Consider the following 21,110-nt stretch of genomic DNA (forward strand, 5'->3'; position numbering starts at 1 on the left):
TTTGGAGAGAGTGGACAGGGAGAGGTTTTTCTCCCTCTCCCATAATACTAGAACGCGGGGTCATCTGCTGAAGCTGGAGGGTGAGAGATTCAAAACACATAAAAGGAAGTATTTTTTCACACAACTCTTGGTTAAATTGTGGAACTCCCTGCCCCAGGATGTGGTGATGACTGCCAACTTGGAAGGCTTTAAGAGGGGAGTGGACATGTTCATGGAGGAGAGGGGTATTCATGGCTACTAGTCAAATGGACTCTAGTCATGAGGCATACCTATTCTCTCCAGGATCAGAGGAGCAGGCCTATTATCTTAGGTGCTGTGGAACACGGGCAGGATGGTGTTTGTATGTGTGTGCACAAGTATTGTTTCAGGGTCTATATAATTGTCTTTCTCCTTTTGCCTTTCAACAGTTTGACATCGACAAAGAAGCAGGCGAGAGACAGATATACCACCGATATTGCATGGAACGGGCTTCGGTACATTGCTCCCATGTGTTCACCACAGTCTCTCAGATAACTTCCATAGAAGCCAAGCACATGCTGAAGAGGAGTCCTGGTAAGGACGGCACGGCGGCCCTGGGAATAGAATTGATTGTGCAGGATGAGTTTTGAGTTGAGGTTAGGCCATTGGACACCTATGAACCTTCAGGGCTCTCAACCAAGCCCAGCATTTTTAGTTGACTTCTAATATGCATTTTAACAGATGAATTGAGAAATGGATCTGTTGCAATTAAATACTTAGGGCTGCCAACATCCAAGTGGAGCACTGAGATGTCCTGGGATTACAACTGATCTCCAGAGATCAGTTCCCCTGGAGAAAATGGCCACTTTGGAGGGTAGAGTCTATGGCGTCAAACCCTTGCTGAGGTACCTCCCCTCCTCAAACCCCACTTCCCGAAGCTCCACCTCCAAAATCTCCATGGATTTCCTAACCTAAAGTTGGCAATCCTATAAATGTAGCTGGATATTACTGAATTTTCATCATAGAGAGAAGACAGATGTACATAGATTAGGGCTGCCAGTCTCCAGGTGATGGCTGGAGATCTCCTGGGATTGCAACTCGTCTCCAGGTAACAGAGATCACTTCCCCGCTGGAGAAAATGGGCTGCTTTGGAAGGAGGGCTCCATGGCATTATACCCTACTGAAGTCCCTCCCCTTCCCAAACCCTCCCTCCACAGGCTCCACCCACTAAATCTCCAGGAATTTCCCAACCAAGGTCTGGCAACTCTAACATAGATTCATGGGTAGAAATGCACTGCACACATAGAACTCAGGGCATGTGGAAACGGCCCTCGATTAGAAGCTTCTTCCCAGAATTGGGGTCAGGAGAAACCTGTTCTTAACGGTTCTCAGCACTGGTTGGCTAGCCCTTCTGTCAGTCTCAATGTTACCTCCCTCCTTGATTGATGCAATGATATTCAGTTGCTGATAAAAAAAACTCCCCTACTTTAGGGGAGGGTCCGTGGCTTGGTGGTAGAGCCTCTGCTTGGCATGCAGAAGGGCCCAAGTTCAATCCCTGGCATCTTCAGTTAAAGGGACCAGGCAAGTAGGTGATGTGAAAGACCTCTGCCTGAGACCCTGGAGAGCCACTGCCAGTCGGAGTGGATAGTACTGACTTTGATGGACCGAGGGTCTGGTTCAGTATAAAGAAGCTTCATATGTTCATATTGGTGGGGGGAAGAAATGGCTGCCATGATATCAGAGGCAGAGAAAATGGCAGTCGTGTTGGCCAGATGGAAAAATCTGAGCTTTCCCACCCACATAGCAGCCACCCACTGTGATCTTCCCTAAAACTTCTCAACAAAGCAGGCTTGGGAAGGATCAGAGAAAAGCCAGGGCAACTCTAGGAGTTGCACGAATGTACCGAAATGCTGTGGGGAACCGAGGGGAAGAAAACATTTTCCAACAGCATAGAACTAAGGGCATGTGCAATTGGCCCTTGGTTAGAAGAAGAAGAGTTGGTTTTTGTACTACCTTTTTCTCTATCTTAAGAAGTCTCAGTGGCTTAAAATCACCTTCCCTCTCCCCCCCACACAACAGGCACCTTGTGAGGTAGGTGAGGCTGAGAGAACTCGAAGAGAGCTGTGACCTGCCCAAAGTCACTCAGCAGGCTTCATGTGGAGGAGCGGGGAAACCAATCCGGTTCTCCAGATTAGAGTCCACCGCTCTTAACTACTACACCGTGCTGGATGTCAATCTGCAACATTGTGAAATATGCCTGGACTGTTGATCAAAATAAGGCCAACGAACCCTGCCACAGTAGATCATTAAGCCTGGAATCTAGGCAAGGTCATGATCATAAAATCAGAATGGCTGTCGGAGAGGGCAAAACCCGTGCTCCAGAGTAAGATGCCTGAGTGTCTACATGCGGACAGCCGCTGTGCTTTGGGGACCAGAATTTCTGTGCGCCTCTTGGCTGGTAGCAAAGTTTACTCAACGAGGAGTCCACAGCGATATCAAGCCAGTGACTCACGCGTCAGTCCTTCCATTGCGAGCTCTTCTTTGTAGCCAAAACAAACACCTGTCTTTGAACTCCGATCATGGTGGCTGTGGAACTGCACCTGTGTTTTCAAGCAATAGCCAAAAGAGGAAAACTCTGGGTCTAACTGGATATTACAAGAGAGACAGAGATATGGTGAATTTGTGTGTGTTTAGGGGCACGTGGTCCAAATCCCCGCTCTGCCGTGGAAACTTGCTGGGTGACCTTGGGCCGGTCACACACTCTCAGCCTCGACCCTGGCAAGTATTTGGATGGAAGACCTCCAAGGAATACCAGGGTTGTGACGCGGAGGCAGGCAATGGCAAACCACCTCCGAACGTCTCTTGCCTTGAATCCCCCATGCCCTCTGAATGTCATAGAAGCATAGAATCATAGAGTTGGAAGGAAACACCAGGGTCATCTAGTCCAACCCCCTGCACAATGCAGGAAATTCACAACTATCTCCCCTCCCATGCCCCCAGTGACTCCTACTCCATGCCCAGAAGATGGCCAAGATGCCTTCCCATTCATCATCTGCCTAAGATCACAGAATCAGCATTGCTGACAGATGGCCATCTAGCCTCTGCTTAAAAACCTCCAGGGAAGGAGAGCTTACCACCTCCCGAGGAAGCCTGTTCCACTGAGGAACGGTTCCAACTGTTAGAAAATTCTTCCTAATGTCTAGACGGAATCTCTTTTGATTTAATTTCAACCCGCTGGTTCTGGTCCAACCTTCTGGGGCAACAGAAAACAGCTCGGCACCCTCCTCTCTATGACAGCCCTTCAAGTACTTGAAGATGGTTATCATATCACCTCTCAGTCTCCTCTCCAGGCTAAACATACCCAGCTCCTTCAACTTTTCCTCATAGGACTTGGTCTCCAGACCCCTCACCATCTTTGTTACCCTCCGCTGGACACCTCTCTCGCCTTGAAAACCCAACAGCGATGACATAAGTAAGCTGTGAATTGATGGCAAAAAAAAAAGGAGGGCATGAGGGATTCAATGAAAGGCGACCTAGGGCTTTTTAACCGTCACTGCAGTGGTTCCTGAGAGAACAGGAGCTTTCTAGGGTTGCCAGCAATGGCAAACCGCCTCTGCTCACCTCTTGCCTCAAAAGCTCTATGGGATTGCCATAAGTTGGCTGTGCCTTGACAGTCTTTTCCCAGGGTTGCCAGCCCTATGCAGGCAAACACTGGGAACTTTGGAGGGGGAAGCTTGGAGGGGGGAAGCATCACTGATGCTGTGATATCACTTCTGATTGAATACCCAGACGAGACACCATAGCCCCCTTCTGATACCCCTCTAGGAATTCCCTCAGTCTCTATGATGAAGGCCATAGAGATTAGAGGAGATTCCTATAATGTCTCGGATGGTGACACAGAAGTGACCACGGTGTCTGTGCCTGATTGTCTCCCTCATTATTCTCCTACCGCTTGTTGGGGAGGGGCCATGGCTCAGTGATAAAGCATCTGCTTGGCATGCAGAAGGTCCCAGATTCAATCCCCGGCATCTCCAGTTAAAGGGACTAGGCAAGTAGGTGATGTGAAAGACCTCAGCCTGAGACCCTGGAGAGCTGCTGCCGGTGTGTGGACAATACTGACTTTAGTTCTTGTAGGTTATCCGGGCTGTGTAACCGTGGTCTTGGAATTTTCTTTCCTGACGTTTCACCAGCAGCTGTGGCCGGCATCTTCAGAGTAGTAACACTGAAGGACAGTGTCTCTCAGTGTCAAGTGTGTAGGAAGAGTCAGAGAGGGGTTGGGTTTGAGCTGAGTACTGTCCTGCAGACATAATGTGCTAATCATTGTCCTGTAAGTATCAAGATAATGTACTAATGAGAGTGTGGTATATTGTCGAAGGCTTTCACGGTCAGAGTTCATTGGTTCTTGTAGGTTATCCGGGCTGTGTAACCGTGGTCTTGGAATTTTCTTTCCTGACGTTTCGCCAGCAACTGTGGCAGGCATCTTCAGAGTAGTAACACTGAGAGACACTGTCCTTCAGTGTTACTACTCTGAAGATGCCTGCCACAGTTGCTGGCGAAACGTCAGGAAAGAAAATTCCAAGACCACGGTTACACAGCCCGGATAACCTACAAGAACCAGAGTGTGGTATGTTAATATGGAAGCATTGTATCCTGAAATGATCTGGTAATGTGTGAAATCTGCATGGCTATTGTTGACTGTAGCCTTTGTTAGTCTGGAGGTTTTTCAGGGCAGGAAGCCAAGCCTTATTCATTCTTAAACTCTCTTCTTTTCTGTTAAAGTTGTGTTGATGTTTATGAATTTCAATGGCTTCTCTGTGCAATCTGACAAAATAGTTGGTAGAATTGTCCAGTCTTTCAGTGTCTTGGAATAAGACCCTGTGTCCTGTTTGTGTCAGTCCATGTTCAGCCGCTGCTGATTTCTCAGGTTGGCCAAGTCTGCAGTATCTTTCATGTTCTTTTATCCTTGTTTGTATGCTGCGTTTTGTGGTCCCGATGTAAACTTCTCCACAGTTGTAAGACTGGACACTGAAAGACTGGACAATTCTACCAACTATTTTGTCAGATTGCACAGAGAAGCCATTGAAATTCATAAACATCAACACAACTTTAACAGAAGAGAGTTTAAGAATGAATAAGGCTTGGCTTCCTGCCCTGAAAAACCTCCAAACTAACAAAGGCTAGTCAACAATAGCCATGCAGATTTCACACATTACCAGATCATTTCAGGATACAATGCTTCCATATTAACATACCACACTCTCATTAGTACATTATCTTGATACTTACAGGACAATGATTAGCACATTATGTCTGCAGGACAGTACTCAGCTCAAACCCAACCCCTCTCTGACTCTTCCTACACACTTGACACTGAGAGACACTGTCCTTCAGCGTTACTACTCTGAAGATGCCGGCCACAGCTGCTGGCGAAACATCAGGAAAGAAAATTCCAAGACCACGGTTACACAGCCCGGATAACCTACAAGAACCAATGAACTCTGACCGTGAAAGCCTTCGACATTACTGACTTTGATGGACCAAGGGTCTGGTTCAGTATATGGCAGCTTCGTGTGTTCATGTGCTTGTGTGATCAAGCGAGTGCAGGTAATGGAGTGCAGAGGTGGGAACTTGCCTGCCACATGTGGGCAACTGGTAACACTAGCCCTTTGCCTGTGCTATTTTGCAATTGCAATTTCCCCCTTCCTGGGTGCTGGAAAGATATACAGATATCATATGGATGCCTGCACGATTCCCTCATGAAAATTAAGCCTGGGTTAAATGAAATCAAGAAAACAGCATGGTGGGGAGATAGGTTTGCTAGGCAGGATGGTTGCAGGGGGCAGTGTTCTGGGAGAAAGATTTAAAAGAAAAATAAGGCCTTGACTTGAGGTTGCCAGGTCCCTCTTCGCAACCGGTGGGAGGTTTTTGGGCAGAGCCTAAAGAGGGCAGGGTTTGGGGAGGGAAGGGACTTCAGTGCCATAGAGGCCAATTGCCAAAGCAGCCATTTTCTCCAGGTGAACTGCTCTCTATCGGCTGGAGATCAGTTGTAATAGCAGGAGATCTCTCCAGGATCAGATGAGCATGTCTATTATATTAGGAGCTTTGGGACACAGGGAGGATAATTCTGCTGCAGTCGTCTTGCTTGGGGGCTTCCTAGAGGCACCTGGTTGGCCACTGTGTGAAGAGACTGCTGGACTTGATGGGCCTTGGTCTGATCCAGCAGGGCTTTTCTTATGTTGTTCAGAACAGCACTGTCCCTGTTGTATATGGCACATGTTTCTGGAGTTGGAACTTTTTACCAGCCAACCCTGCAGAGAAGTACAGTTAGCCCTCCTTTACCCCTTTCTTCGAGATGTGTTGAGGTATCGCTGCTTGTCTTCTGCCTTTTTTCTAGATGTCATCACTCCAAATGGCCTGAACATCAAGAAATTCTCAGCCATGCATGAGTTTCAGAACTTGCATGCCACTTGTAAGGCTAAGATCCAAGAGTTTGTCCGCGGCCATTTCTATGGGTAAGAGTCAAAATGAGTAGATGTGTGGTCCATTTACACGCTGTCTCCTGTGTACCTCAAACTCTGCCCTCCATTCCCAAATCTCCAGGAATTTCCCAACCTGGAATTGGCAACTCTAAGAATCTCTCTCTTTTGTACAGACTTTCTTCTCCCTTCAGAAGCAAATCTATGGTCAGTTATGCATGGGAGTTTTACCTGAAGTTTATTGCTCGCTGGACCCGCACTTTCTTCTTTAGAAGCTATTTACCAGCAGTCTCCAAGCTCAAAACAAGAAGCCCACCCCTTGAAATGCCACTTTGTGATTGGCTGTAGTTATTTCTTTGAGAGAGGTCTCCCTCCTGCGGAAATCCAAGTGCCCCGCCGAAATGCATTTTAAAAGACAAAAACGAAACGGCGTACCCTAAAAGGAATTTGGGGGGGGACCCAAGACTTGTTTTAAAAGTCCATTCTTCTGCCCAAAACGAACTCCCAGGAAGCAGGAAGCATTTGAATCCCTCCCTCTTTACACACTGCTTTGTAATTGGCTGTGAGAGAAACTACGCTTGCGTGCCCCACACTTTGCCTGATGCACGGGGATTTCACCCGGGCTGAGCTCAGGGGAGAAGGAAGAATCGGGTTAACAGAGGAATGGGAAGTCCTGGGATTTGTCAGGTCTGGCAGCAAAGTCATCTCTAATGGAGGGAAAACTCATGCATCACTCCAAGGAATAACTGAGACAGACTGGGGGTGACCGTGAGTGAAAGCACCCATGCATAAATGACCTATGTAACTCCCCCACCCACCCATGAACAAAGTTACCTAATGACTATTGGGGTTACCCACATGAAAAAGCTAGGATGGGAATGCTGAGTTTCCTGTAATGTTGCAGGAGTAACCTTCCCTCTGTATGGTACCAGCTGCAGGAATTGTTTGACCAAGGACCACCACTTTCTGTTTATTTGTTCCCTTTTCAGCCATCTCGACTTCAGCCTGGAAAAGACCTTGTTTTTCTTCATTGCTGGGAGATACGAGTTTTCAAACAAAGGAGCGGACATGTTTTTAGAGGCCTTATCCCGATTAAATTTCCTACTGCGGGTAAGAAACATTATGAGCATGCCTTGTAATGAAGGTGACGCTGGGTCCATTGACCCCCTACCACCTTCTCTGGCTGGTGACAGACCTCCAATACAGAGCTGCCAGTCTTGATATTGAGAATCCTTGCAAGGCGATTAAGGGGACTGAAACAGGGACCTTTTGCATATAGGGCATGTGTACCATTGAATTATGGGCCTTGCCCACCCATAACTGCAACAAAGATAAAAAATGAACTGACCTGTCTTGAGCACCCTGGATTCCTACTTTTCCCATTTGACCCCTTCAAATGCAGTAATCCAAGGGAAGGTATTACGTTCAGCTGACTGAATATTTGGAAAAAATGGATATTACCAAATCATGGGGCTGAGCTGTTTTCTGTTGCCCCAGAAGGTTGGTTGAAATTAAATTGAAGGTGTTTTCGGCTAAACATTGGGAAGAACTTCCTGAACAGTTAGGTTCCTCGGTGGAACAGGCTTCCTCGGGAGGTGGTGGGCTTTCCTTCTTTGGAGGTTTTAAAGCAGAGGCTAGATGGCCATCTGTCAGCAATGTTGATTCTGTGACCTTAGACAGATCATGAGAGGGAGGGCAGGAAGGGCTGAGTCAGTGCTTGGCTCTCATGGCCCTTTCTTACAGAGAAATGCCGATCGCCACTTTGGGGCCAGGAAGGAATTTTCCTCCAGGCCAGATTGGCCAGGGATCCTGAAGGGTTTTTTTGGTGTTTTTGCCATCTTCTGGGAATGGAGCAGGGGTATGGGAGGGAGGTAATTGTGAATTTTCAGTGTTGTGCAGGGGGTTGGACTAGATGACCCTGGTGTTTCTGTGGTTTCTATTATTTGAGTTCAGTGGATCCCAGTGGATCCCTGTTATCGTCCATCCTCCACTGGAATGAGTGTGGAGTGAATAAAGATGGGAGAAACCGATGGTTAAACAGAGTGACACATTTCTTGAGAGAGCACACCCATACTCACACACGCCCATGAAATGTGAGCCCATTTTGGCAGTTGTTTGGGAAACCTGAAAAACATGGCAAAAATGTTTGTCCTTTCAGAAAAAGGGCAGGAAGCATTGCTGTTTGGCTTCATATCATCCCATAGCTGGATTTGGAGCACTACCTGGCATTGTCCGGAAGCACCTGGGACTGTCCGGAAGCACCTGGGACTGTCCGGAAGTACCTGGCATTGTCCGGAAGCACCTGGCACTGTCTGGAAGCACCTGGCACTGTCCAGAAGCACCTGGCACTGTCCGGAAGCACCTGGCATTGTCCGGAAGCACCTGGGACTGTCCGGAAGCACCTGGCATTGTCCGGAAGCACCTGGGACTGTCCGGAAGCACCTGGCATTGTACAGAAGCACCTGGCACTGTCCGGAAGCACCTGGCATTGTCCGGAAGCACCTGGGACTGTCCAGAAGCACCTGGGACTGTCCGGAAGCACCTGGCATTGTCCAGAAGCACCTGGCACTGTCCGGAAGCACCTGGCATTGTCCGGAAGCACCTGGGACTGTCCGGAAGCACCTGGGACTGTCCGGAAGTACCTGGCATTGTCCGGAAGCACCTGGCACTGTCTGGAAGCACCTGGCACTGTCCAGAAGCACCTGGCACTGTCCGGAAGCACCTGGCATTGTCCGGAAGCACCTGGGACTGTCCGGAAGCACCTGGCATTGTCCGGAAGCACCTGGGACTGTCCGGAAGCACCTGGCATTGTCCAGAAGCACCTGGCACTGTCCGGAAGCACCTGGCATTGTCCGGAAGCACCTGGGACTGTCCAGAAGCACCTGGCATTGTCCGGAAGCACCTGGGACTGTCCAGAAGCACCTGGGACTGTCCGGAAGCACCTGGCATTGTCCGGAAGCACCTGGGACTGTCCGGAAGCACCTGGCATTGTCCGGAAGCACCTGGGACTGTCCGGAAGCACCTGGCATTGTCTGGAAGCACCTGGCACTGTCCGGAAGCACCTGGCATTGTCCAGAAGCCTGATCAAGTGATGGCAGCGCTTCCTAACCTCCCTCTCATTAACTTTTTGTATAGTCAAAGCTGATTGGCTTTGTGATGTTGAGATAATCATGCAGTATCTTTAGCTAGGATTGCCTTTGGAGGAAGCCCATTAGAAACATTCTATCAAAATTGTGGATCAGAGAAAGAAGTGGCTGCGCATTTTGCTTTGGGAAAAATCTGGTGGCAGCTCTCCAATGGAGAGTTATGAAGAAAACAGTGCGCTGTAGCTATCTTAAGCATAGGCAATTGATGCCTGGTTGCTGAGGTGTTGAGGAGGAGAGCTGAGAAAAGGATCTTATCCTCTTTCAGGTGCACAAGAGTGATATTACCGTCGTCGTGTTCTTTATCATGCCAGCAAGTACTAACAATTTCAACGTGGAAACCCTGAAAGGACAGGCCGTCCGAAAGCAGCTCTGGTAACCTTCGCTTTCTTCCTCTTTCAAAATTTTCCATTTGTTCTGGCAAGAGGCAGGCTGGTGTCTCTTCCTTTTGACAAAATGCCATATTGCACAGTCCACAGGGGCTTATACCTTCCTCTGTGCCAGTCCTAAATAGACCCAGGGGGGCACTGTTTGCTCCGCTGGGGACTGCACATGTACTGATGAGCTAAACATAATGGGACAAACAGTTCCCGGGGGGTCATTTCGGTTCAGGAAAAGGATGCAGAAGGAGTTCTAGGCCCGTTCTCTCCATGCTGTATGGTCCAAACCCAAACCAAGCCTGTTCACACCAGGGAAACGAAGAACTTCAGAACACTTCTCTCCCCTTGAATCAGGGTCATCCCACATGGTAAATATACTGTGAAAGAGTCAGGCCATGAGTGTCAGCTTGTGTGTCAGATTACGATATACAGTTCTGGTCACCACACCTAAAAAGGGATATTATAAAGCCTGAGAAGTGTGCAGGAAAAAGCATCCAAAAGGATCAGGGGACTAGAGCAACTGCCCTGTGAGGAGCGGTTAAAATGCTTAGGGATGTTTAGCTTGGAAAGAAGGCGGCTGAGGGGAGACATGATAGAGGTCTATAAAATTAGGCATGGTATGGAGAGAGTGGACAGGGAGAAGCTTTTGTCTCCCTCTCATAATACTAGAATGCGGGGTCATCTGCTGAAGCTGGAAGGTGAAAGATTCGAAACAGATAAAAGTAAGTATTTCTTTATACAACGCATAGTTAAATTGTGGAACTCCCTGCCCCAGGATGTGGTGATGGTTGCCAACTTGGAAGGCTTTAAGAGGGGAGAGGACATGTTCATGGAGGAGAGGGCTATTCATGGCTACTAGTAAAAATGGATACTATCCCAAGGGAACTGATCTCTATTGGCTGGAGATCAGCTGTAATAGCAGGAGGTCTCCAGCTAGTACCTGGAGGTTGGCAACCCTAAATTCCCCAGAGTCTCGTCCTTTCCTCTTAAGGAAAGAGGCTGTGTAGCAGCGGAGGAAGATCTGTGCAAACGCAGCAATACCACTCTTACATCCACCTTGACAAACATTCAGGAGAAGATATGAATTAAAAATAATGAACACTGAAAATACGGTGAGGTGGGAGAAACGAATATCATTAATAATGCCTCACTTTCTCCCTTAGGGACACTGCGCATTCTGTGAAAGAAAAGTTTGGGAAGAAGCTCTACGAAGCACTGTTAAAGTGAGAATTGGTGATTTCCCTCAGATGTGGTGATGGCTGCCAACTTGGAAGGTTTTAAGAGGGGAGTGGACACGTTCAGGGAGGAGAGGGCTATCCATGGCTGCTAGTCAAAATGGATACTAGTCATGATGTGTACCTATTCTCTCCAGGATTTGAGAAGCATGCCTATAATATTAGGTGCTTTGGTACACAGGCAGGATGGTGCTGCTGCAGTCGTCTTGTTTGGGGGCTTCCTAGAGGCACCTGGTTGGCCACTGTGTGGACAGACTGCTGGACTTGATGGGCCTTGGGCATCTCATCCAGCAGGGCTTTTCTTATGTTCTTATTACGATGCAAAGTTCTGTGTCCAGTGTTGCAAGTGCAGAGATAAGTATTCGTGAAGGAGAGATCTCGCCATGGGTTTTTGTTGCTATATGAGTATAGTGCCTATACAACGAGAAAGCAGGGCAGATCACAGCTTATCATGATGTGCCATCCTGAGTAAATTAACTCCTGCTTAAGTCCCAGCGATGCTGGCTGGAGAAAGGCCACCCTTTGAATGAAATCCGAAAGATCTTGTCGAAGCCATGTTGGTTCTTCACTAAAAGGCTTCCCTTTTTGCATCTACAGAGGAGAAATCCCTGATATGAACAAGATCCTGGATCGTGACGACATGACCATCATGAAGCGAGCCATCTATTCTACCCAGGTGAGAAAAAACGGTCCCTTATTCTTGTTCTTGAAACCTATATACACACCCGTAGAGAAGATAAAACACATCTTACAGACTGACTTCTCATTGAAAAGGTAAACCTGTGTTTACCTGAAGTATACTACTTCAGACTGAATGTGGGCATTCACCATGCAAACAAAATCTCCCTAAACAGAAATGTCAGGCTATTTGTTTATTTACTTTGTTTATAGTCTGCTTTTCTCACTCAAACTCAAGGCAAATTACATAGTTTAAGTCAATGCAATTAATCTGATGAGACATCTTGATTGCTCTAACCTTCTCTGTGAATGGAGTTTCATGGAGATGTGGCCACTACTAAGAAGGCCTCCAAAGGAATGCACTGCCTCGGAGGGTGGTGGAATCCCTGTCTTTGGAGGTCTTTAAGCAGAGGCTGGATGGCCGTCTGTCGGGAGTGCTTTGATTGTGGGGAGGGTTGGGGTCACTGGGGATGTGCGGGGGAGGTAGTTGTTAATTTCCTGCATTGTGCAGGGGGTTGGACTAGATGACCCTGGTGGTCCCTTCCATCTCTATGATTCTATGATTCTAAGGTCCTGCTCCTTTGGAGAGCAGGTTCCCCATTGACAGTGAGCATAATCTAATCTCCATGCTTTTGTCCACCACTGGGGCTCTCTCACTTCTTTTTCTTCTTTTGTTCCGCTGCAGCGACAGAGCCTCCCGCCGGTGACAACACACAACATGATTGACGATAGTAATGACCCAATCCTCAACACTATCAGACGCATCGGGCTTTTCAACAGTCGGATAGATCGCGTTAAGGTAGAAGTCTCACATTTTGGATATTATACATCGATATAAATTGAAGTGCCTTTTAAACCTGTGCCTTAGGAGCAATTGGCCCTGATTATTTTATACAGGGCCCTGGATACACATTGCCTATCTGGTTCATCCGGGGAATCTAGGAGTTGTAATTCCCATGAAGTCCAGCTTCCTGAGACATACTATGAGCATGGGACCCCAGTACAAGCTGAGGTCTCTAGGCTGCAAGAGACAGATGTCAAATCAGCCCGATCAGTATCGGTAAGCTTTGGGGTCTGCAGGATCCCTAGAAACGTTCTTGCTGACCCACATCTGTAGAGGACCCCTTTGCCTCGGTGTGACTACATCCAAGGACTGAGGTGCAATGTTCTGGACCCCTTTTGCATACTGCTTTTTGCTTTTACTTTGCTTTTACTAATGATTAAAAAATACAGCTCAGGGGTGGGTTTCCTTGCACGGGAAGCTGGATAATTAAATAATCTTCTAAAGTATTGTCGAAGGCTTTCACTGTCAGAGTTCATTGGTTCTTGTAGGTAATCTGGGTTGTGTGACCGTGGTCTTGGTATTTTCTTTCCTGATGTTTCACCAGCAGCTGTGGCAGGCATCTTCAGAGGAGTAACACTGAAGGACAGTGTCTCTTCTAAAGATTTCCTAAATTTAGCATTGATGTTTGACAACATTAACATATGGAATTCACTGCCAGAAGATGACCACAAGAATAAATGGTTTTTACAAGAAAGAACTTGTGTTAGGGTGCACCATCACCATAATATCAATTTTTTATATATACTTTTATTTACAGCCATTGGCCAGCATACAAAATTCAATACATCCATAATTTAAATAAAAGCAAGAAAAGGGGATCGAGGAATTATTACATTATTTCAATAACATTTGCAGAAATAACATTTCAATAACATTTGCATATTAGACATTCTAATATTTGTTACCAGATCGACACCCTACAATTAAGGTTCAGTCATAAATAATATGAAATTTATTTTATTTCCATAAAGTGATTAAACGCCCTTCTTCCTGAGTACAGCGTGGCAGAACTTTGCTACCCTGAGGGAAACAGTAGAATTCCTGTCTTCCAACAGAAATTTTACCAGTGAATCATTAGCATGGTTAGCACTACAATCATACCCGGGATACTTGTGTAGTATAAGTGGCAATATTAATTGCTTTCTGGCATCCCTATGGGTTTTGCAATAAAAAAGAATGTGTTCCATTGACTCAACAGCCTTATCAGGGCAGGAACATGAACGCATATCCATGGGCTGCCCTTGGAACCTTCCTTTTAGTAGAGCCGATGGGAAAGCATTAAACCGGGTTCTAGAAAAGGCCTACCTGAGCTTTGAGAAGGTAATGGTGGACAAGTATGGGGCAATAGAAATTCCTGTCCATGACTTTAAGGGCCTATAAAACCTTGGAAGAAGTGCTGTTTCAGTTTGCAAGTCAATGTCAGTGAGGCGTTGGTATTATATCTAATTCTAAACCAGTCTGTAGAGCATGGATCCATAAATCCACAGATTAGGGCCATGAACAGACATTTCTAAAAACCTGAGAAAAGAAGCCCCAGGTTTACAGAAGAATCCGAAATCTAAAAAGGACACCTTGGTCTTGGTGTGACTACATCCAAGAACTGAGGTGCAGTGTTCTTTCGGATCCCTTTTGCATACTGCCTATGCTTTTACTAATTATAAAAAATGCAACTCATGGGTGGATTTCCTTGCATGGAAGCTGGATGTCAGCCCTGGGCTCACCAGATAAATCCCACAAACGACTTCTAGGCAGGTTCTCCTTAGAAAGTTGATTTAATGGAAAATATACAGCAAGTGACAGCAAGGATACTACTGGGGGGAAACTCTAAGGATACAGAAGATATACAGTGAGAGTGAACATTCTGGATGACTACTGGTTGCTACAGAAACCCCTGATAACACTTGCTCTTCCCAGGGTAGAGCAAGACATAACAACCTCAGATCAGAATAACAGTTCGAACTTGGAACACCACCTGGCTGAATCACTGAGTACCAGGCTGGTGCCTGACACTGGAGAATTAAATAATCTCCTAAAGATTCTGGTATCCCATGGGTCATGCAGAACAGCTGTTGCATGTGTAAGCAATGGCCCAATTGTACATGGCACAGGTTTGTGAAGCTGGAGACTTTCCCCCTCTAACTAACTTACTTTAATTTTCCAGGTTATCTTGCACCCTGAGTTCCTTTCTTCAACAAGTCCATTATTACCAATGGACTATGAAGAGTTTGTCAGAGGTTGTCATCTCGGGGTATTTCCTTCTTACTATGAGCCCTGGGGTTACACTCCTGGTAAGGAATCTTACCTGTTTTCATATATTTAGCACTAGTGTTTGATAACATTAACATATGGAATTCACTGCCAGAAGATGACTGCAGGAATAGATGGTTTTGAAAAGAAAGAACCTGATGTACCATCATCAATATATCGAATTCTATACCAGGCTGTAGAGTGTGGATCCATAAGTCCACAGATTAGGGCCATGAACAGACATTTCTAAAAACCTAGAGAGCCAGCATGGTGTAGTAGTTATGAGCGGCGGACTCTAATCAGGAGAACCGGGTTCAATTCCCCACTCCTCCACATGAAGCCTGCTGGGTGACCTTGGGCCAGTCACAGTTCTCTCTGAGTTCTCTCTCAGCCCACGCGGAGGCAGGCGATGGCAAACCACCTCCCAAAGTCTCTTCCTTTGAAAACCCTACAGGGTTGCCATTAGTCAGTTGTGACTTGACAGCACGCACACAGACATAATTATCCTCGTTCACTATTCTCTGTCCTCTTCTCTGTTTGGGATGCCTCTTCATCTAACATTCACTGCTCTACATCCATCTTTACATTCAGGTTCTTCCATTACAGCCTCTTCTGTTTATCCTGGCTTTCCCTGATTGATTCACCTTCCCTTTGGTTTCCCTTCCTTCCCACCCTGTGTTTTTTCTTGTTGTTTCTTTTTCTTATATTGCAAGCTTGCAAGCAAGGAGTGTCTATTGTTTAAATGGGGTGCAGCACCTAGCTGTCTTAGGTGTTTATAAATAACAATTGGTGGTGGAAAGTGCAATCAAGTCACAGCTGACTTCTGGCAACCCCATAGGGATTTCAAAGCAAGGGGCGTTCAGAGGTGGTTTGTCATTGCTTGCCTCCATGTCACACCCCTGGTATTCCTTGAAGGTCTCTCATCCAAATATTGACCAGGATGGTTAGTGGTTAAGAGTATTGGACTCTAATCTGGAGAAACGCATTTGATTCCCCACTCCTCCACATGGGTGGTAGCCTCTAATCTGGTGAACTAGGTTGGTTTCCCACTCCTCCACTTGCATCCTGCTGGGTGACCTTGGGCCAGTCACAGTTCTTGCCAAACTCTCTCAGCCTCACCTACTTCGCAAGGTATCTATTGTGGGGAAAGGAAGGGAAGGCAATTGTAAGCTGGTTTGAGTCTCCTTAAAAGGTAGAGAGAATTGGGTATAAAAACCAATGCTGCTGCTGCTGCTTCATCTTCTTCTTTTTCTTCTTCTAGCTTCCAAGATCAGATGAGATCAGGCTAGCATAGTCAATAATAAAATCTCTCTTTCCCTTTCTCTTTTGCTAGCCGAGTGTACCGTCATGGGCATTCCCAGCGTGACCACCAACCTCTCTGGATTTGGCTGTTTTATGCAGGAGCACGTGGCTGATCCGGCAGCTTACGGTGAGGCTGTTCGAACATGAACCCTATTTTAAGCATGCTGGAAGCTGGCTTCACATGTGGACTTGCATCAGCTGATTTCACATTGGCTCCTCGCTTAACTTGCGATGACTTGTGATAAACTGCAGAGCTTCTGCACTCACAGTAGCACTGCTGACCTGCCAAGTAGGGCAAATCACTGTGTGCTGCGTTTTATTTATTTATTGCATATTATATCTGCCTTCCATCAAAAAATCGTCTTCCAGACTGGCTCGTATCCATTCAAATTCAATATGTAGTGCTGATGGCAGACATTGGCCATTTATGCTTGGTAATTAGCAGCGCGTTCCAGGCTGAAGTGCCCCACACTTTTTTTTGCGTTTTTCATGCTGAACCGTCATTCAGGAAGTGACTGCGAAGCCGGCACATACCTGCTTCGCATTTCTTAAGAGCCCTTTTAATGCGACCTTTTGTGTTTGCTCTTCACTGAGGACTCTTTGGGTTTGCTAGACCTGAGAATGACATGGAAACCTTCCCACAAATCTTCCCAATATGCCCTGATCTTGATAGAGCGATCTCATCAGATCTCAGAAGCGAAGCAGGGTCAGCCCTGGTTAGTGGGATGGGAGACCACTAAGGAAGTTCAGGGTTGCTATGCAGAGGCAGACAGTGGCAAACCACCTCTGTTAGTCTCTTGCCTAGACAACCCTCCAGGTTGCCATAAGTTGGCTTTGACTTGACGGCACTATCCAACATCATTCCTGCAAACCAGTGGTGCCGCTCAGTTTTAGCATGTAGAATGTCAGCATTCTACTGCAGTAAAAACTGAGAAGATAAAGAAGAGGATAGTAAAGACTGACTACCCTGAACATGAATGCCTCCAGTTTACGGGAGAGGGAGTTTTTTTAAAAAAGGTTATGATATATAACGACAGATGCAAAGGAAGTCTCCAAAGGTCAAAAGCATCTGTGTCTACATCTACCTAACCTGGCTTTTGTCCGACAGGTATTTACATCGTGGACAGGAGACACCGCTCTCCAGATGAGTCTTGCAACCAGCTGACGCAGTTCCTCTATGCGTTCTGCCAGCAGTCACGACGGCAAAGGATCATCCAGAGAAACCGAACGGAGAGACTCTCAGACCTGCTGGATTGGAGATATCTGGGCAGGGTATGTCAAACGGTTTTTATGAGTCTCCAGCCCCTCGCCGCTTTTCTGAGAAGTCTCCTTATAGCTGTGCATAATAAGTTGAGGCTATCATACTTCGGTCACATTATGAGAAGACAAGAGTCACCGCAAAAAGACAGTGGCCATTTATGCAGGGCTGTTTCTCTTGAAGTCGCCTCGCTCTCCCCATGCGTTTCCACACATTTTGCCCCGGTTTTCTGGATGCTGTTTTAGCGAGAATCTGGAAAATGCAGGCAAAACATGCAGAAATGCACAGGGAGAGCAAGGCGACCTCTGACGGCAAGGAAAGGCAGGCATGATCAAAATGTCGCACCAGAACAGTTGGCTGGGGTGACTGCGTGGAAACAGCCCTGCATAAATGGTCAATCATGCTAGGAAAAGCTGAAGGCAGCCAGTGTGGTGTCGTGGGTAAGAGCGGTGGACTCTAATCTGGAGAACCGGGTTCAATTCCCCACTTGTCCACATGAAGTTTGCTGGGTAAATTGAGGCAGAGAGGCTGGGAGAGGTGAATTTTAGAGCATGCTGTTTCCAGTGTTGCTACTAGACCCATGGGGAAAAAATACACAGATAATATAGCTACCTAATTATCAGTCTCTCCCTGATCTGGATGGCCCAGGCTAGCCCAATCTTGTCACATCTCGGAAGCTAAGCAGGGTCAGCCCTGGTTACTAGTAGCAGTAATAATGGTAGAAGAAGAAGAGTTGGTTTTATACCCTGATTTCCTTTACCTTTAAGGAGTCTCAAACCGGCTTACAATCACCTTCCCTTCCTCTCCCCACAACAGGTACATTGTGAGTAGGGTTGCCAACCTCAAGGTGGATACTGTAGGTAAAAACCAGCATGCTACTCAAAGTACAATATGCAAAATGGTGTATTACAAATAGACAAAGCACAAAACAAACAATGACAAGAACAATACTGTGTACAAAACAATCCTAGGTAACCTAGGAACAATAATTCCCACTTAATAATTGACGTCAAGACCTCTAACATGGGTAGATTCAAAGTTCCACAAAGGTGGTATAGGAGAGAACGCTCCTTGGTAAAGTGAGAGTTTGAAACAATGGCAGAGCCCCGAAGGGCGGTGGAAAGGAAAGGAATCTCCAAAGCCGCAAAAACGAAGAGGTGGAAGGGAAACGTCTTCCGGAATTGTAACGCTTTTCGCAAATTACATTGCTTCTTCAGCCTTCAACTCAATCTCTGTTTTATTGATGGAATCTTCCTATCTAAATTAATTTTCAAGCACTAGAGACAAGCTGCTTACTTCTTAGAATCATGCATAGGAGTCAAAACAGTGTTTTTATATGTGCCGATTTAATTGGTCCGCCGCAGCACAAAACGGGCAGCTTTTCCAGCGCCTCACAAGTGACTGTTTTGATTGTAACAATGGACTTTCCTCCCTTTTTGGGAGATCATACGGGACGACGTTGACATGTTGTTCTCATCAGATGCATTTTTGTTTCATTGATGGTACCATAGGGATAGGGAAGGCAGCATGGTACAGCCCGATCTCGGAAGCTAAGAAGGGTCAGCCCTGGTTTGTATTTGGATGGGAGACCACCAAGGAATACCAGGGTTGCTGTGCAGAGGAAGGCACTGGCAAACCACCTCTGTTAGTCTCTTGCCATGAAAACCCCAAAAAGGGGTCACCAGAAGTCGGCTGAGACTTGACGGCACTTTACACACACACCATAGGGATAGATTTGTAGATTTTGTAGATATTAGGTCATGTATAGATTTATTCGTTGAAATATATTATAATTATTTGGTCTATCGTGTTGTGTTTTTGGGATTCGGGAAATGAGATTAGGCAGCTTCCGCATGTCAGCTGCCTTGGTCCCTTATTCGCCTGCCAACGAACTGTGAAAGCAGAGGAGATCTCTCGCTCTCTTTTTTTAATTTCTTTGTATTTCAAAGTGTATTGGTATCTTTCTGTCTCTGAATTGTCTACTCTTCCAGTTGTCCAATCAGTTCATTGTTCCTTAATGTGGGTTTTCTCTCCATCCTCCTTCCCCGTTGCAGTATTACTCGCATGCCCGGCATGTGGCTCTGAGCCGAGCGTTTCCTGAAAAATTCGAGATGGAACCAAATGCTCCTCCAAAGGTAACTTCCCCCCCCCCTTAAGAATCAGCTTAATAAAATATGAAGGGAGGTGAAAGGGAAACAGGGAGCGACTGTGATCTGTCTCTCAGATTTCCCTCATTTTATTTCTGACAACTGCAATGGTGGAGATTTTGGGAGCACAACACAACACATACCCGGTGAGGCAGGTGGGGCTGAGAGAGCTCTCAAGAGAGCTGTGACTAGCCCAAAGTTACCCAGCTTGCTTCATGTGGAGGAGTGGGGAAACCAACCCACTTCACCAGATTAGCCTCCGCTGCTCATGTGGAGGAGTGGGGAATCAAACCCAGTTCTCTAGATTAGAGTCCACCGCTCCAAACCACCGCTCTTAACCACTACACCATGCTGGCTCTAGTCAAACACCTGATCAAGTCTCAAGAAAATGGAAAGTCTCTCTGTTTTTGCCACAGACTTGGATGCTCACTGGGTGATACTGTGCTGATCATTCTGTCTTCTTCTTCTTCTTCTCCTTCTCCTTCTCCTTCTTCCAAAGCATCTCCTTCTTGGAGCGTGCACATTTGGATATGAAATATCAAAGCTCCCCAAATTCAGCTCAGTTTTAGGCTAGAGTGATAGACCCTGGGAGCCTTAGGACCTAGGATAATCACACAGACACTTACCCATCTCTTATTAAGACCATTGGCCTGGGCAGAAGAAATGCTGGAAAGTGGGCCAGCTCCATCTTGGGAAATTCCTGGAGACTCAGGAAAATGCCTAGGGAGGATGGAGTTAGGGGAGGGAAAGGAGCTCAGCCAAGCTGTGGCGCCTCTCTATGATTTCCATTTCTCCTAGACTCCTAGGTATACCACAGGAGCTTATGGGAACTGATCTCTCGTAGCCAATACTGATCTTGATGGTCAGAGTCAGCGTGAGGCAGATTTGTGTGTGTTCGTGCGACTGTGTTTATATTTGTCTTCTGCTTTCGTTTCTCTTTTCAGACCGAAGGATTCCGGTTTCCCCGCCCATCGTCGGTACCCCCTTCGCCCTCTGTGTCTCAGCACAACAGTCCCCACCAAAGTGACGACGAAGCCGAAGATGAGGATGAAAGGTACGACGAAGAGGAAGAGGCCGAGAGGGATAGGCAGAACATAAAATCTTTCGGCCTCAGCGCTGTGCCCCAAGGGAAGAAGAAGCAGCATGGAGAATACAGGAACTGATCGACTCTCTTATCCTCGTGGTCTCGCGTGGGCCCCATCCGCTCAACCGTACATGTATCATCTTGCAGGTCAAATGGCTTGCCACATGACATTAGGGGAGTGTTCCTGACGCTACATAAGTTAAATGTCTGAAATATCTCGCCTTCCTCCTTCTTCTGAAATAGTTTGGATGATATATATTTTTTCCTTCCATCCCTTTATTGGAGGTAGAAGACCTTGCATCCAGCTTCAGACAATATTTATCGGTAGGGTTGCCAAATTCCAGGCTGGAAATCTCCA

The 21,110-nt window shown here is 46.6% G+C and overlaps 1 protein-coding gene across 1 annotated transcript in view; it reads left to right on the forward strand.

Moving 5' to 3' along the window:
* Positions 1 to 20,831, forward strand: part of GYS2 (glycogen synthase 2) — a 42,889-nt gene extending 22,058 nt beyond the window's left edge. Inside the window, exons 5-16 of the mRNA XM_056845922.1 lie at positions 408 to 552; positions 6,353 to 6,470; positions 7,424 to 7,544; positions 9,846 to 9,952; positions 11,121 to 11,180; positions 11,790 to 11,868; positions 12,556 to 12,669; positions 14,876 to 15,002; positions 16,295 to 16,390; positions 17,372 to 17,535; positions 19,576 to 19,656; positions 20,613 to 20,831. Coding sequence (XP_056701900.1) covers positions 408 to 552; positions 6,353 to 6,470; positions 7,424 to 7,544; positions 9,846 to 9,952; positions 11,121 to 11,180; positions 11,790 to 11,868; positions 12,556 to 12,669; positions 14,876 to 15,002; positions 16,295 to 16,390; positions 17,372 to 17,535; positions 19,576 to 19,656; positions 20,613 to 20,831 — 1,431 coding nt within the window. The remainder of the gene's footprint in view (positions 1 to 407; positions 553 to 6,352; positions 6,471 to 7,423; positions 7,545 to 9,845; positions 9,953 to 11,120; positions 11,181 to 11,789; positions 11,869 to 12,555; positions 12,670 to 14,875; positions 15,003 to 16,294; positions 16,391 to 17,371; positions 17,536 to 19,575; positions 19,657 to 20,612) is intronic.
* The last annotated feature ends 279 nt before the right edge of the window (positions 20,832 to 21,110 follow it).

This window comes from Euleptes europaea, chromosome 3, assembly GCF_029931775.1.
Source record: "Euleptes europaea isolate rEulEur1 chromosome 3, rEulEur1.hap1, whole genome shotgun sequence".
Lineage (NCBI taxonomy): Eukaryota > Metazoa > Chordata > Lepidosauria > Squamata > Sphaerodactylidae > Euleptes > Euleptes europaea.